At 43.6% G+C, this 13,368-nt stretch overlaps 1 protein-coding gene across 1 annotated transcript in view; it reads right to left on the bottom strand.

The window, feature by feature from the left end:
* Adgrv1 (adhesion G protein-coupled receptor V1) overlaps window positions 1–13,368 on the bottom strand; it is a 550,578-nt gene that overhangs the window by 352,801 nt on the left and 184,409 nt on the right. Inside the window, exons 66-71 of the mRNA XM_057789515.1 lie at window positions 11,070–11,218; window positions 7,905–8,100; window positions 7,235–7,454; window positions 5,357–5,593; window positions 3,515–3,664; window positions 657–1,130 (exon numbers count right to left, since the gene is read on the bottom strand). Of these exons, the coding sequence (XP_057645498.1) occupies window positions 657–1,130; window positions 3,515–3,664; window positions 5,357–5,593; window positions 7,235–7,454; window positions 7,905–8,100; window positions 11,070–11,218 (1,426 nt within the window). The remainder of the gene's footprint in view (window positions 1–656; window positions 1,131–3,514; window positions 3,665–5,356; window positions 5,594–7,234; window positions 7,455–7,904; window positions 8,101–11,069; window positions 11,219–13,368) is intronic.

The following is a 13,368-nucleotide window of genomic DNA, read 5'->3' as shown; positions in this document are numbered from 1 at the left end:
TCTAGGACTCACTATGTAGATCTCACTGGCCTCAAACTAGCTGAGATCTACCTGCCTCTGCCCTCCAGGACTCTGTTGTTTCTTTACTTACATGGGGATGGAAGACACATGCCCATCTCTGCTCCTATGTGAAGACTGATTCTCCCCTTCCACCATGTGCGTCACGGGGATTAAACTTAGGTCATCTTAATGACAATGCCTTACTCCCTGAGCCATATTACCCACCCAAGTCCGTGCACCCTGTTACAAAGTGCCCGCAGAGAAGTCTGTTAGACTCCCTCCTCATTGCCACAGTCAGTTTCACTGCTACAAATCTCTAGTTTCAGAAGCAACGCCATCAGACTGTGTCTTTGTAGTTTTCCGAACCCCAGGGAACATGCTTCAGTTCCCAGTACCCTGACCATTGCACTTCGTATATACTAAACAAACGCCTTCCAAATCTGGATGGAAATCCAGCTACTGATTCTGAATGGAAATCTGGTTCTCCATTCAGGTTCTGCAATGCATTATGCAATAATTACTATGCATTTTCTAAGGCAGTTTCACGACTACCTTTAAATATTGAAATAAGCCTTTCAAATGATCAGGAGGTACAAAGGGGCTCTCCCAAAGGAGTACTGCTAGAATGTTCTGGAATCTGAAATAGTGCTACATACCTGATTCTTTAAGGGCACCAAGTCTACTTTGTATGGGGTGCCACCTTTGATCACCAGCCGTCTCTCTTCATCTTCAGGAGCAACAGGGTCTTCTTCATTATCAGACAGTATTTGAAATCTAATGGCCACATCACCAAACATCCCGGCAAGGCGGGTAATATTAATCTGGATGGACCTGCTGAGGTTCTGCCCAACCAGTACTGACTGACGATCTGAATACAAGGCAAACACGCCGTGTGGGTCATCATTTGCAGACACGGAGAACCACGTGGTGCACTTTTCCAGGTCCAGTTCTGCACCGCCCTCCACAGAAACCAGCTGCACGGCATATTCTTCCTGTATCTCAGGGATATCATCTGGCAGCAAAAGGACATCAAAGCTTGCTTCACTCTCTCCATCAGCAATGGGGAAAAATCCACTGGTAGAAAGAAAGTCTCCAGCGATATCGAACTCGCTGCACAGCTCCCAGTGCACCTGGGATGAAGAGAGGACAATCAGAGGTCACACAACTTAGCGCGTGGGGCAGAAAACCTCCCAGTCACATTTCCTCTGTGTCATGCAAAAAAGACATGCAAATTACATGTTGTTACATTTAGACAAACTTGCAACTATATACTAATTCAGAAAGTACATTAGGTCCCTTCAAAGAGAATCTGAAGGACAGAGGGTTTGTTAATCTTATTATTAAGATTATATAATCTTCTAAAAAGACCACGATTTGAAAAGATAAAGAGAATCAAGTAAACTCTAAGTGCCAGTTCCACACAGACATCATGTTGTGAACGATGCACAATATTTCAAAGCCAAAAATCAGTATATGATATATCCTAAATCATCCCTGGACACACATCCGGAGACCTGCATACCATACTGGAGAGATTCTTCTACATCTGTGTTTATTACTGCCTCATTCGCTACAAGGAATTGGACCATTAACAGATGAGTGGGAAATGAAATTCTGATATATATATATATAATTAAGCTTTAGAGAAAATAAAGTTAAACTTCTTCATGAGAATTGGTGAACTTAGAATGTATAAATCAAGCGAATCTTTACACAAGCTCAGGAAGAAAAAACACATGCTTTCTCTCATATGTGGAACCTAGCCAATAATACATGCATATATGTAAACAAATGTACACGTGGTTATAGTACAACATGAAGGAAAAACAAGAAATGCTAATTATTGGGGGTGAGGAAGGACCGAGTACAGGTCGTGGTTGCTAATTATGAAAGAAGGCAAAAAGTGGATTGTTCTTCCAGTTCTAATTCTGTCGTGGACTTTTGTTCTTGTTTGTTTTGGTGATGGGTAAGCACACAAAATATAGTTGATACTGAAACTATAACGTTGAGCGTGATGCTCCATGGCTTCCATTCTGAAAGCCCACTTTAACTGTAGTTATACAGACTTTGGGTCATGGGATTTTTTTATTTGGATTGCAAGTTTAACAGTAAAGTTTCTAAAAGCTTTCAAAGAAAGTATATAACTCATTATTGTTGTTGCTTTTTAAATAAACACCTTTAAAATAATAATTAATCATTACTTCACAAGTGCTGTGACCAGATCACAACTTTTAAACGAAAACAAATGAACAAACGTAGTTCATCTTCAGTGCAGAGGAGAGATGATGTGTTTAGGGGAATTTCACAAACTGCGAAACATAGCGTTAGAACAAACATATCCCCTTATCTGTTATAGCCACGCCATCGGAGCTCCCACAGCCACGCCATCAGCTCTCCCACAGCCACGCCATCGGAGCTCCCACAGCCACGCCATCGGAGCTCCCACAGCCACGCCATCAGCGCTCCCACAGCCACGCCATCAGCGCTCCCACAGCCAGGTCATCAGAGCTCCCACAGCCAGGCCATCAGAGCTCCCACAGCCACGCCATCGGAGCTCCCACAGCCACGCCATCAGCGCTCCCACAGCCACGTCATTGGAGCTCCCACAGCCACACCATCAGCGTTCCCACACTCACGCCACCAGAGCTCCCACAGCCACGCCATCGGAGCTCCCACAGCCACGCCATCGGAGCTCCCACAAGCGCGCCATCAGCGCTCCCACAGCCAAGCTATGGGAGCTCCCACAGCCACCGGAGTTCCCATAGCCAAGCCATCGGAGCTCCCACAGCAACGCCACCGGAGCTCCCACAGCCACGCCATTGGAGTTCCCACAGCCACGCCATGGGAGCTCCCACAGCTGCACCATCAGCGCTCCCAGTCACACCATCGGAGCTCCCACAGACACGCCATCAGCGCTCCCACAGTCACGCCATCAGCGGTCCCACACCAATGCCATCAGCGCTCCCACAGCCATGCCATCAGAGCTCCCACAGACACGTCATCAGAGCTCCCACAGACACGCCATCAGAGCTCCCACAGACACGCCATCAGAGCTCCCACAGACACGCCATCAGAGCTCCCAGGCGCACAGATGCAGGCTTCACCAACAAACATGGAATGCAGTTCTTTAGAAAATGTTTGCTTACATAGAAATGTTCTCCGAGAAATAAAGCATGGACAAAGACGACAAGCAATTTACAAAAATCACTGTGGGACTTAAGAAAGGTGGCTTCTTGTTAGAGTTAGTGAGAAAATACAAAACACCTCAGCCCTTCATAATAATGAAGCTGATGACTCTGCTCACTGTACCAAATTTAATTTAGAGAGCACATTCAGGGCTGGTTCTTGCTGCAGACTGCAAAGGCACTTAAACCTCTGAGTTCCTCTGAAAACCCTAGTAATTTCAAGTCAGCAAAGTCTTTAATTAACTAGAACGTAAAGTTTTTCTGTTCCCCTAACCACATATGTGAGGCAAGCTGAAACTCACTCAGGAAAATCAAATAAAAAGTAATACCATGATCTCTCCAGAGACACCTTTGGCTCTTGTGACAAGGAAGGAAATGGATGTGGGTCCATCTGACGGCTGTGGCTCTGAATATATTTTCTTAGATAAAGACTCAGGAGCGAAATGAATGACTCCATTCGGATCACCAAACTTTTGTACCTATCAAACATTAACAGGACGTCAATAGAATATAGGATAATCATGACAGAATCTTAACAAATTAACCCTGGGATAACCAGAAGGAATTCTACACGTACTACTTGAATAAAATCTACCAATCCATTTGAGGTGAAAAAAAATCTTCCTTACTATACTATTGTCTAGATCAAATCCGTTCCTACTCTCCAAATAAAGAAGCAATTAGAAAGGGTATCTCAAGAAAGTCCAAAGGGTAACTGTTTCAGGCCGGTGTTTTAGCCACCATATGCTTCCCACATTTAGCCAGGTGGTTTCGTTCAGATGCCTCCTATGACAGAGAAAAGACCCTGTGGCGGTCATTGTTACTTTCGATGCTGAGAATCAACCCCGGGCATTGCACATGCTCAGCAAGTGTTTTACCACTGAGTAATACTCCCCAGCCCCCATGCTGTTTCATTTTATGCACCAAATGGGCAAGGATATGATGTTAACTTGACTAAAACACCGTTCTAGATATTGCTGGGAAAGTCTTGTAGATACAATTAACTTTCAAATCACTTGTTTCTAAACAAAACGTATTACCCTCAATAATGTGGGTAGATCTCATCCAATCAACTTAAAGACTGAATGATAAAGACGGAAGATTGGAACCCAGAAGCCATGCTTGAGTTTCCTGTCCCTACCATGTGGAATAAATACCAAGACCATTGCATCTCTTCCATGTTTCCCACCTACTGACCAAAATCATACATTCCTCCCTCCCTCCTCTTTCCCTCCTTCCCTTCTTCTCTCTCTTTCCCTGTCTACTCCCTCTCTATCTCACCATGCATGGTATACATGCACATGTGTGCCTGTGTGTATGTGTGTGAATGTATATGTGTATGCATATGAGCACGTGTGTGCAGGCATGTGTGTGTTTCCCTTGGTTCTCTTTCTCAGGAAACCACTAACAGATTCAGGCACCAAACAGGGTTTTCAGAAACAAATCTATCATTTCTCTTTACTATTTTTCTAAGCCAGCCATTATTACCCCCAGAGCTCCCCGCGCTGGACTGGAAGACGCCGGAGTCAGGTCAGAATCAACACCACATCACTGTGCCAAGTGAGCAGGAACCTTTAGTCCGGCTCATTAAACGTTAAGAATTTTTTTTACAAGTTTGATGACAAGATACTCTACTTACCACGACACAATAAATAACGCATCTCTAGATATGTCAAATATTCTCCCACACAAAATTTTCTCTAAAATTATAAAATAAGCAATTTAGCATTCTATTAAAATCTTAACAAAAATTATCAATAATGAAGCTATTATGTAATTAACTAATATAAAAATGAGAATGTTTGACTCATGAGAGTTATTAAAACTTTATATTATTGTTTATTTTGAGACACGGTCTCTTGTACACTAGGCTGGCTCCAAACTCACTATGTAGCAGAGGCTAACCCTGAATTTCTGATCTTCCTGCCTCCCCCTCCTCAGTGCTGGAAATATATTATAGGTATAATCCACCACCACTGGGGTTTGGAAAGCTAGGCTCAAAGCCTGGGTTTCATGCATGCTGGGCACGCAGCACACCAGCTGAGCCACGTTCCCAGTCCTTCCGAGGAGTCTCGCATCTCTGTTCAGCATTGGCATGTCTCAAGCCATCGTAACAGCTTATGGTAAAACCATTAGATCCAAACATTTACGGCAAAGACACTCAGACTTACTGTTATCACGACAGTTTTTGCTCTGGGATCTAACTTGGCATTTTTCAAAGGCGTAAGCTGCACTATGAATGTTTCTTCAGCTTCAGTCTCCTCGTGAGGACAAACGGTGACAACGATGGTTCTCACACCGCCGTCTCCCTCCCTGAAAGAGACTGTGCCACTCACAGGATCCTCAATGTCTCCATTCTGTGGCGGTAAGGCTTCTTGAGAATTGGGCCCCACTATCTCCCAGCTCACCTGCAAGGCATGATCAGTGTTAAACAGGGGATTTGTGCACTATGTGTGCTATTAGAAAAAGCACACAAAGATGAAACTATTCTAGGGCACACTGGGCTAACTTCTGACTTACCTGAGATGAAAATAATATTTTCAAATAAAAACTTGAAAATAGTATCTAGTAATTTGTAATAATTTCAGAAAAACAAAATTGTATTTTAAGTATTTATATTACAAATATACGACATTGGTGAAGTTTAAGAATCCAACATTGTCCAGCATGCGCTTGGATTCTGCCAATCAGAGCATGGTAGCATAGACACCAAAATTGAAATTTCTGACCTGTAAAGTTTTTCTGAAGATACTTAAATTCTTATTATAAAAATGTGTACAAGTGTTCATACGTTTGATCAGAAACTATTATTAGGATTATAAAATACATGCTTTAGGTTTCTATCCTTCTAATTTGTATTGTTTTCCTATCCTCTGGAGGAAAAGGACCATGTGGTTCCTTTTGCTTATCACGTTCTGCTCGGCAGCACTGGCCACGCCCTCCCGCTGGAAACCACGCCCCTTCTTTCTTGCTTCCTGCAATGCTTGATGCTTACAGGACTCGTGCCCTCCTGGTTTCCCTCCTTGTTCTCCAGCCTTCCTGTCTCCGATCCCAGCTCCCTGGTCATCCCTGACCACCTAACAACGAGCAGACTCAGTCTCCCGTCACCCCTCCATGGGCTTGCCCAGCAGGATCTCAAATTAATACATACAAAGCAGAATTCTTAAATATTCACCGCAGCCATGAAACTTTATAAGGCTGGCACCACATTCCAGCTGCTTCTAGGAGTCACCCATGACTTCTCTCTTCTTCCGCCTCCATCTCTGACCCAACAACCTGTCCACATCTTGTCATCTCTGTCCCCATCACTCCTGACTACAGGACAGAAGTCCTAACAACCCTTCCTGCTTGCACACGGCTCTACGGACTTCTTGTCAGCCATAGGTGAGCCATGCAAGTGAAAACAGGGTGGCAGATTCTCTGGTGAAGTCTCCTTAATGCCGTGCTCTCCACAGGGCATGATGTCTCAGACGGGTCCTGCATCAGTCCTAGTCCTGCGTCATCAATTACTTGTGCACTGTCTGACCCTTTTGTTTAATGCCCAACTACGTGGACTTCTCCTTCCAACAAGTCAGGTTTGCTCCTCTCCAGGATCCATCATTCCTTTCTCCCATATCATCACATACTGAGTAACACAGGTCATTCAGACTGTGTATCCCAACATTACAAGCGAATTCAACACAATTGTAATTTTAAAATAAGAAAGGAAAAGAAAAGAAAAAGAAAAAAATCTAGTTTGTGATTATTCGGGTTTATGAGCACTGTGAAAGCAGGGATGGCGTCATTTCCAAACTCGTTCTCTTCCTGTTGGACTGACTAATGTTTATCACAGTCGTTCATTCGCTTCCTCATTTGCTGTTAAGAGTCCCTGGAAACAGATTACAGCTTCTACACTTCTACAGAATTCATCAGGCTCAGGAGCCACTCAACACTTTACTGTAATTAGCAAATACTACAAATAAATAAACAAACATCTGGGGAATAAGAAGATCCAATGTCATAGATTAAACATCAGAATTACTTAAACATCAGAGAAAGAATGACCCTACCTGACTTTCTCCCAAGAGTCCTCCAGTCCGCTGCAGCACCAAGTGTAAAACCATTGTGGAGTTGGGGTTAGGAATCAAAATTTTGCTTTGGTTGAGAAATCTTATGACACCAAACAGGGAGTCACTCTTGGTAATTGTGATTTTGCACACTAGGTGGCGCCCAAGGATTGCTCCATCAGAAGCTCCAGTGAGCAGAATTTCAAACTGTTCCTCAAATTCGCTACATGGCAAGAAGGAGCAATCTGTGAGTCTAAACATATTAAAACGCCTGAAAAATCCAAATAGCTAGACATTCCCAAAGTGGCCATCCATATTCAAGGCACAACAGGCACACACCAGGAGAAGGGTGCTTAGAAAAAAGCAGACTCAACATGAAGCTCTCAGGACCCAGACATCAGACTTTTAAACTGTGGAAGGATACAGAAACTGGACCCAAAGATGCTGCCACATTCTTATCAGGCTGTGTAAGGAGCAGAAGTTAGGGGTTTCTATCTGAGAAAAACACGATGTATACAACCACAATGCCGTCCTCTTTCCTGGTACCCCCTACCCTCCCTCTCTCTCTCTCTCTCTCTCTCTCTCTCTCTCTCTCTCTCTCTCTCTCTCAAGTGTTGTCAGCAGGAATGCTTGTCATCAGGCCTGGGTACCCACTGCTTCCTCTATGACCAACCTTGCGCTTCCGTTGACGATGGAGACGTTTATAAAGCTTAGGTTCTGCCCATGCTGAAAGGTGACTGTGCTGCCGTGCAGTATGTAACCTCCTGGGACAGCAGAGAAGCCCTGGGACCTGAAGTCAGCTGACACGCGGCCATACGTTCCACGGAGCCTCAGCACGGGGATCGTGATCACACGGGCATCTTCCTCCACTGTAACGGAATGTGCAATTAGCAGGTTACTAGAGAAAGCAAAGGACGCTTACACGATACAGCCAGACAGTAGTAGGCAACTCAAAATAATAGTCCAGTGCTCACATTCATGGTTTTCATGGTTCATAAGTGAAAGTTTAGTCAAACTTTTAAAAATTAGTGAAAGTTTTGTCCCTTTTTTCTTTTTATGAAGAATATAGTTTGCCAGATGTTGAGATTTAAAATGACTAATTTTTAAAAATGTAAGCAACCTATGAGCACTCTTTCTCTTCATGCTGTGCACAAATAAGAAACTCTTGCTTGAGACGGTGGGAGATAAACACAGGGTGTCCATAGAGGGGAGGTAATCTGGATCACCTCTGCACATTCAGCTGAAATATAAACAGTGTGTGTAAGGGAGCCTTGCACTATTTCTATCGTGGGGTATGTTTCACATTTATACTGTGTGTACATATACATATGTGTGTACATACACGTGTGTATATGCGCTAATGTGCATGTGTGTGTGTCTGTGCATGTGATGGAGGAGTTAATTTCATTGGTTAAATAAAGAAACTGCCTTAGCCCTTTAATAGGACAGAAAATTAGGTAGGCGGAGTAGACAGAACAGAATGCTGGGAGAAAGAAGCCAAGTCAGTGAGTCACCATGATTCTCTCACTCCAGACAGACGCAGGTTAAGATCTTCCCTGGTAAGCCAGCTCATGGTACTACACAGAATATTAGAAATGGGTTAGATCAATATGTAAGAGCTAGCCAATAAGAGGCTGGAACTAATGGGCCAGGCAGTGTTCAAAAGAATACAGTTTCCGGGGGCTGGAGAGATGGCTCAGAGGTTAAGAGCACTGGCTGCTCTTCCAGAGGTCCTGAGTTCAATTCCCACCACCACGTGGTGGCTCACAACCATCTGTACTGATATCTGGCGCCCTCCTCTGGCGTGCGGGCATACATTGAAGCAGAATGTTGTATGCATAATAAATAAATAAATCTTTAAAAAAATATATATAGTTTCCATGTAATTATTTCGAGTATAAAGCTAGCCGTGCGGGCAGCCGGGTGCCAGGAACGCAGCCCGCTGCTCCACCAACAGTGTATGTGTATATGTGTGTGTGCACGCTAATGTGCATATGTGTGTATGTGTGTGTATATATACACATATACACTTATATATGCATACATGGCACATGTGTGGTACTCAAAGACCAGATCCCTTCTTCCTCCAGCTGGATTTCCAGGTTTGATTTCAGCTTTCAGGTTTGGCAGCAAGTGCATTTACCCACTGGGCTATCTCAATAGCCCTTGTATGAATATTTTTAAATCTACATATATAAACTATTGTAATTTTAACCAGAGAAAATCAGAAAATACCAATATTCATGTTTGATTTCAATTCCAAAATTCAAATTCAAATTTTAAAAAGTATTTACTAGCAAAGATTCCTCCCTGAAGCAGTAAATTATTGAGAAATGAGTAAATAGAAAAAAATCATATTTATTTCTTGATGCAAACAAGCAACATCACTTTATCAGTAATGGGCTGAAACTCATAAAATAACTTAAGGAATAAGCCACGGCTTATTCAAAAAGTCCATGGAAAGCATGCACGAGGGGTTCTGTTCAGGGTTCAAGACAGCTAAGGAGTCTGAGGAGAGGCGATGGAGCCAATGAACCATTTGCAAAAACGAGGTAATATGCTTATTTTAAAATTATGTATATTTTTAAATTTTTTTTTAGACAGGGTTCTCTGTCTGTCCTAGAATTTGCTCTGTAGACCAGGCTGGCCTTGGACTCACAGAGATCTGCCTGCCTCTGCCTCCTGAGTGCCAGGTTAAAGGCATGCACCACCACCCACCTTACTTCTAAATGATATTTACATTCTACCATTGAACAGAAGCATATTCTAGAAAGGTAGTCCTCTCTTTCTGCCCAGAAAGGAATGTAACCAAGCATTTTATGTCCTGATAGCACATAGGGGAACTGCGGCCCTGGGCAAGCCTGACAGGGGCTGAAGCCGTGACCAGGCCCAGGTCTGATCTGCAGCTACAAGACAGGAGAATGCTCATTTCGATGGTGATATTCACTAGAGAATAAGTGACACTAAGCTATGATCATATCAAATTAATTTACATAAATTTGAAAGTTTTTTCTTTTTAAAAAATTAGATTTCTTTAATTTTTATTCATGTAAATGTGTCTTTGAATGTGCAAGTTCCCCAAAAGCCAGAAGAGGGCATCAGATCCCCTGGAGCTGGAATTCTCGGCAGTTTTGAGCAGTCAGATGTGGATGGACGAAACCAAACGCCAGTGTTTTGCGAGAGCAGTGTGTTGTTTGGTTTTCGTCAATTTAACACAACCTAGAACATACCTGGGAAGAGAGAATATCAATTGAAAACGTAGCTCCATAAGATTGGCCTGTAGGTAAACCTGTGGGGTGCTATCTTGATTAATGATACCTGTGTGAGGGCCCCAAGCCTTATGAGTGATATCACGCCTGGGCAGGTAGTCCCAGATGGGATAAGAAAGCAAGCTGAGCAAGCCAGGAGGATGGCCAGCAGGCAGTGTCCCCCACGGCTTCGGGATCAGCTCCCCATTCCAGGTTCCTGCCTTGAGTTCCCGCCCTGAATACAGGGCAGAAGATGCCATGAACCCTTTCCTCCCCAAGCTGCTCTGGCCATGGGGTTTTATCTAGGCAATAGAAATCCAGCTAAGACAGGCATCAAGCAGCCTTAACCACTGAGTCATCTTTCCAGCCCCTTAACGATGCTAAAAGCAGACATATTTGAATCATCCTTCAAGTTTAAACATCAATTATTTTCCTAGCAAAATACAGAGATGCAAGACTCCCTAAAAGTAACTGAAAATCTTTACTGTAGGGATATTTTGTGATCAGACAAAAGAGTGCATATAAAAATTCAGATTCCTTTGCAGTTCAGAGAATGCTGTGATCATTAGGGACCAGCCGAGTAAGCTTACCTGAGATGGCCGTGTACTTTGGGTCAAATTCAATGATGCCCTCCGCATTATCATTTTCCATTATTATGATCTGAACAATGGAGACGTTTCCAATTACAGGAGGCTGATCTAGCTGAAGTCCATTCTCTTGGATGGTAAAATCATACCCTCTTGCAAAGTCATAAGAAACAAAAATGAAAACATAACAAGATAACAAGCATGAGCATGTGTAGTGTGAACATAGCGGTCTTTCTAGCTCCTATACCTGAGTAGTACCAAGTGTTGCACTGCTTCATTTCCGTTGCAGTACTGCACAGTGAAATCACAGCCTTAGGCATGCTAGTCAAATGCTCTACCCCAGCACTGTAACGACCTTAAGTATCCCCAACACCAAGGTTGTCTGGTGTGAAGCAAGGTTTTTATGTGGCTCCCAAGTATCGGCGCTTACATGAAATAAAGGCTAGTATAAAATTACAAGTTTGGGCAAAATAAAAATAAGGCTACAAGGCAATGCAATTTAATTATAATCAATATCTTCCAATCCAGTCCTCAGCTTACTTGAATAATAACAACCTATTTTGGCAAAAGACTCAGACCTGATGTCACTCCCATCAACCAACTTGAACTTCCAGGTCCTTATGGCATTTCAATTCCTGAAGTGAAAGAATTTTTTAAAAAATACAAAACCATTCCAATCCTTTCTTCAATTCCCAAATTCTAATGTGGTGCTCATAGCCACCTTATACTGAAATGTTGCGACCTGCTAAATACGATCTCCGGTGAAGCGAACTTAGAGCAGCACAGGCTGAAACACTAAATGGGCGGAGTAACTGCGCTCCTCGGCACCAGGAGATCTACCGTGGACTGGATACCAGAAGTCCCACCAAAGCAGCAGTTCTCAACCGAGAGGCAATACAGGAAGCGCACTGTATTCTATTGCCCCTTTCATATCAAAGAAAGCCTAGTAATTATCGGCAAGCAAAAACTGTTTCCCAGAATTAACATGGAAATTTATCTCTGAAAGAGTAGTCAAGATAGCAAAATCTCCATGTCCTAGCTAATCAAAGTCGCAAACATGCTGGCCCAGGTGGGGAGCTGCTCTTTCCACACTGCATTCAGGGAAGCAAGACTGAGCAAGAGAAGGGACTGAATTCCCACGGCCAGACACTGAATCATTTCTTAAAAGTGGAAGACTTGATGTGAACTAAAAATACAGTTTTAGCTCTCTAAGGCTCTCTAAGAATGTACACTCTACATATGCTTCTGAGTGAAATACTGAGTGGAGAAAATTTATATGTGTACTGGTTGGTTTGTGTGTCAACCTGAACCAAGCTAGAGTCATCAGAGAGGAAGGAGCCTCAGCTGAGGAAATGCCTCCATGAGATCCAGCTGTAGGGCATTTTCTCACTTAGTGATCAATGAGGAGGGCCCAGCCCATGTGGGTGGTGCCATCCCTGGGCTGGTGGTCCTGAATTCTGTAAGAAGGAAGACTGAGCAAGCCATGAGGAGCAAGCCCTCCATGGCCACTGCTTCAGCTCCTGCCTCCTGGTTCCAGACCTGTTTAGCACCTGTCCTGACTTCCTCCAATGATAAACAGTAATATGGTCGTATAAGATAAACAAACCCTCTTCTCCCCAACTTGCCTTTTTGGTCATGGTACTTCGTTGCAGTTATAGGAACTTGAAGACAGTATGTAACTAATGGATATATATTTTAAGCCATAAGAAAACTTCCAGTCTTCTCTGAATTCATGCATTGTTCTAGGAAAAGGTCCCCTCCAGGGCCCTTTGTAGACTGAATAAGGATGACTGAGTCAACCAAGAGCAGTTCACAGTGCTAGTAGTGATGCCTCCTACTCTGTCAATCAAGCCAGCTCCGGGGAAGACACAAGCCTCAATATGATGAATTTTGATTCTTCATTGAAAACATGCTGCACAAGTTTTGTCAACTACCATTCGATCTTTTTTCCAGTTTTAACTGCTATTGGGCAAGGATCGATCTCATTGACCCACCGGGAAGACAGCAGAGACTTTGGTATACCAAGGACATGTGCTTCCCACTCCACTCGGTCAGGGGTCCAGAAGGGCCACCCCAGATGAGCGCTGCCCTGGAAAACAGTCGGGCTAACGCCACAGGAGCTGAGATACCACAGCAATTCCCTGGCTTTGCCGGGCGAAGGCACAGAAAAGGAACATGCTCTCTCAGCATGGAAGTCGGGGAGTAAAGTCCAGAAAATTAAGCAAGTAGCAGTTTGTCTTACTGTCTCTGTTCAGTCCTGGCCCAGGGTCTTCCCCCCCTTGCTTTCTCCTCACGCCCCCAT

This window comes from Chionomys nivalis, chromosome 15, assembly GCF_950005125.1.
Source record: "Chionomys nivalis chromosome 15, mChiNiv1.1, whole genome shotgun sequence".
In the NCBI taxonomy this organism is placed as follows: domain Eukaryota; kingdom Metazoa; phylum Chordata; class Mammalia; order Rodentia; family Cricetidae; genus Chionomys; species Chionomys nivalis.
This window is presented reverse-complemented; position numbering and strand designations above follow the sequence as displayed.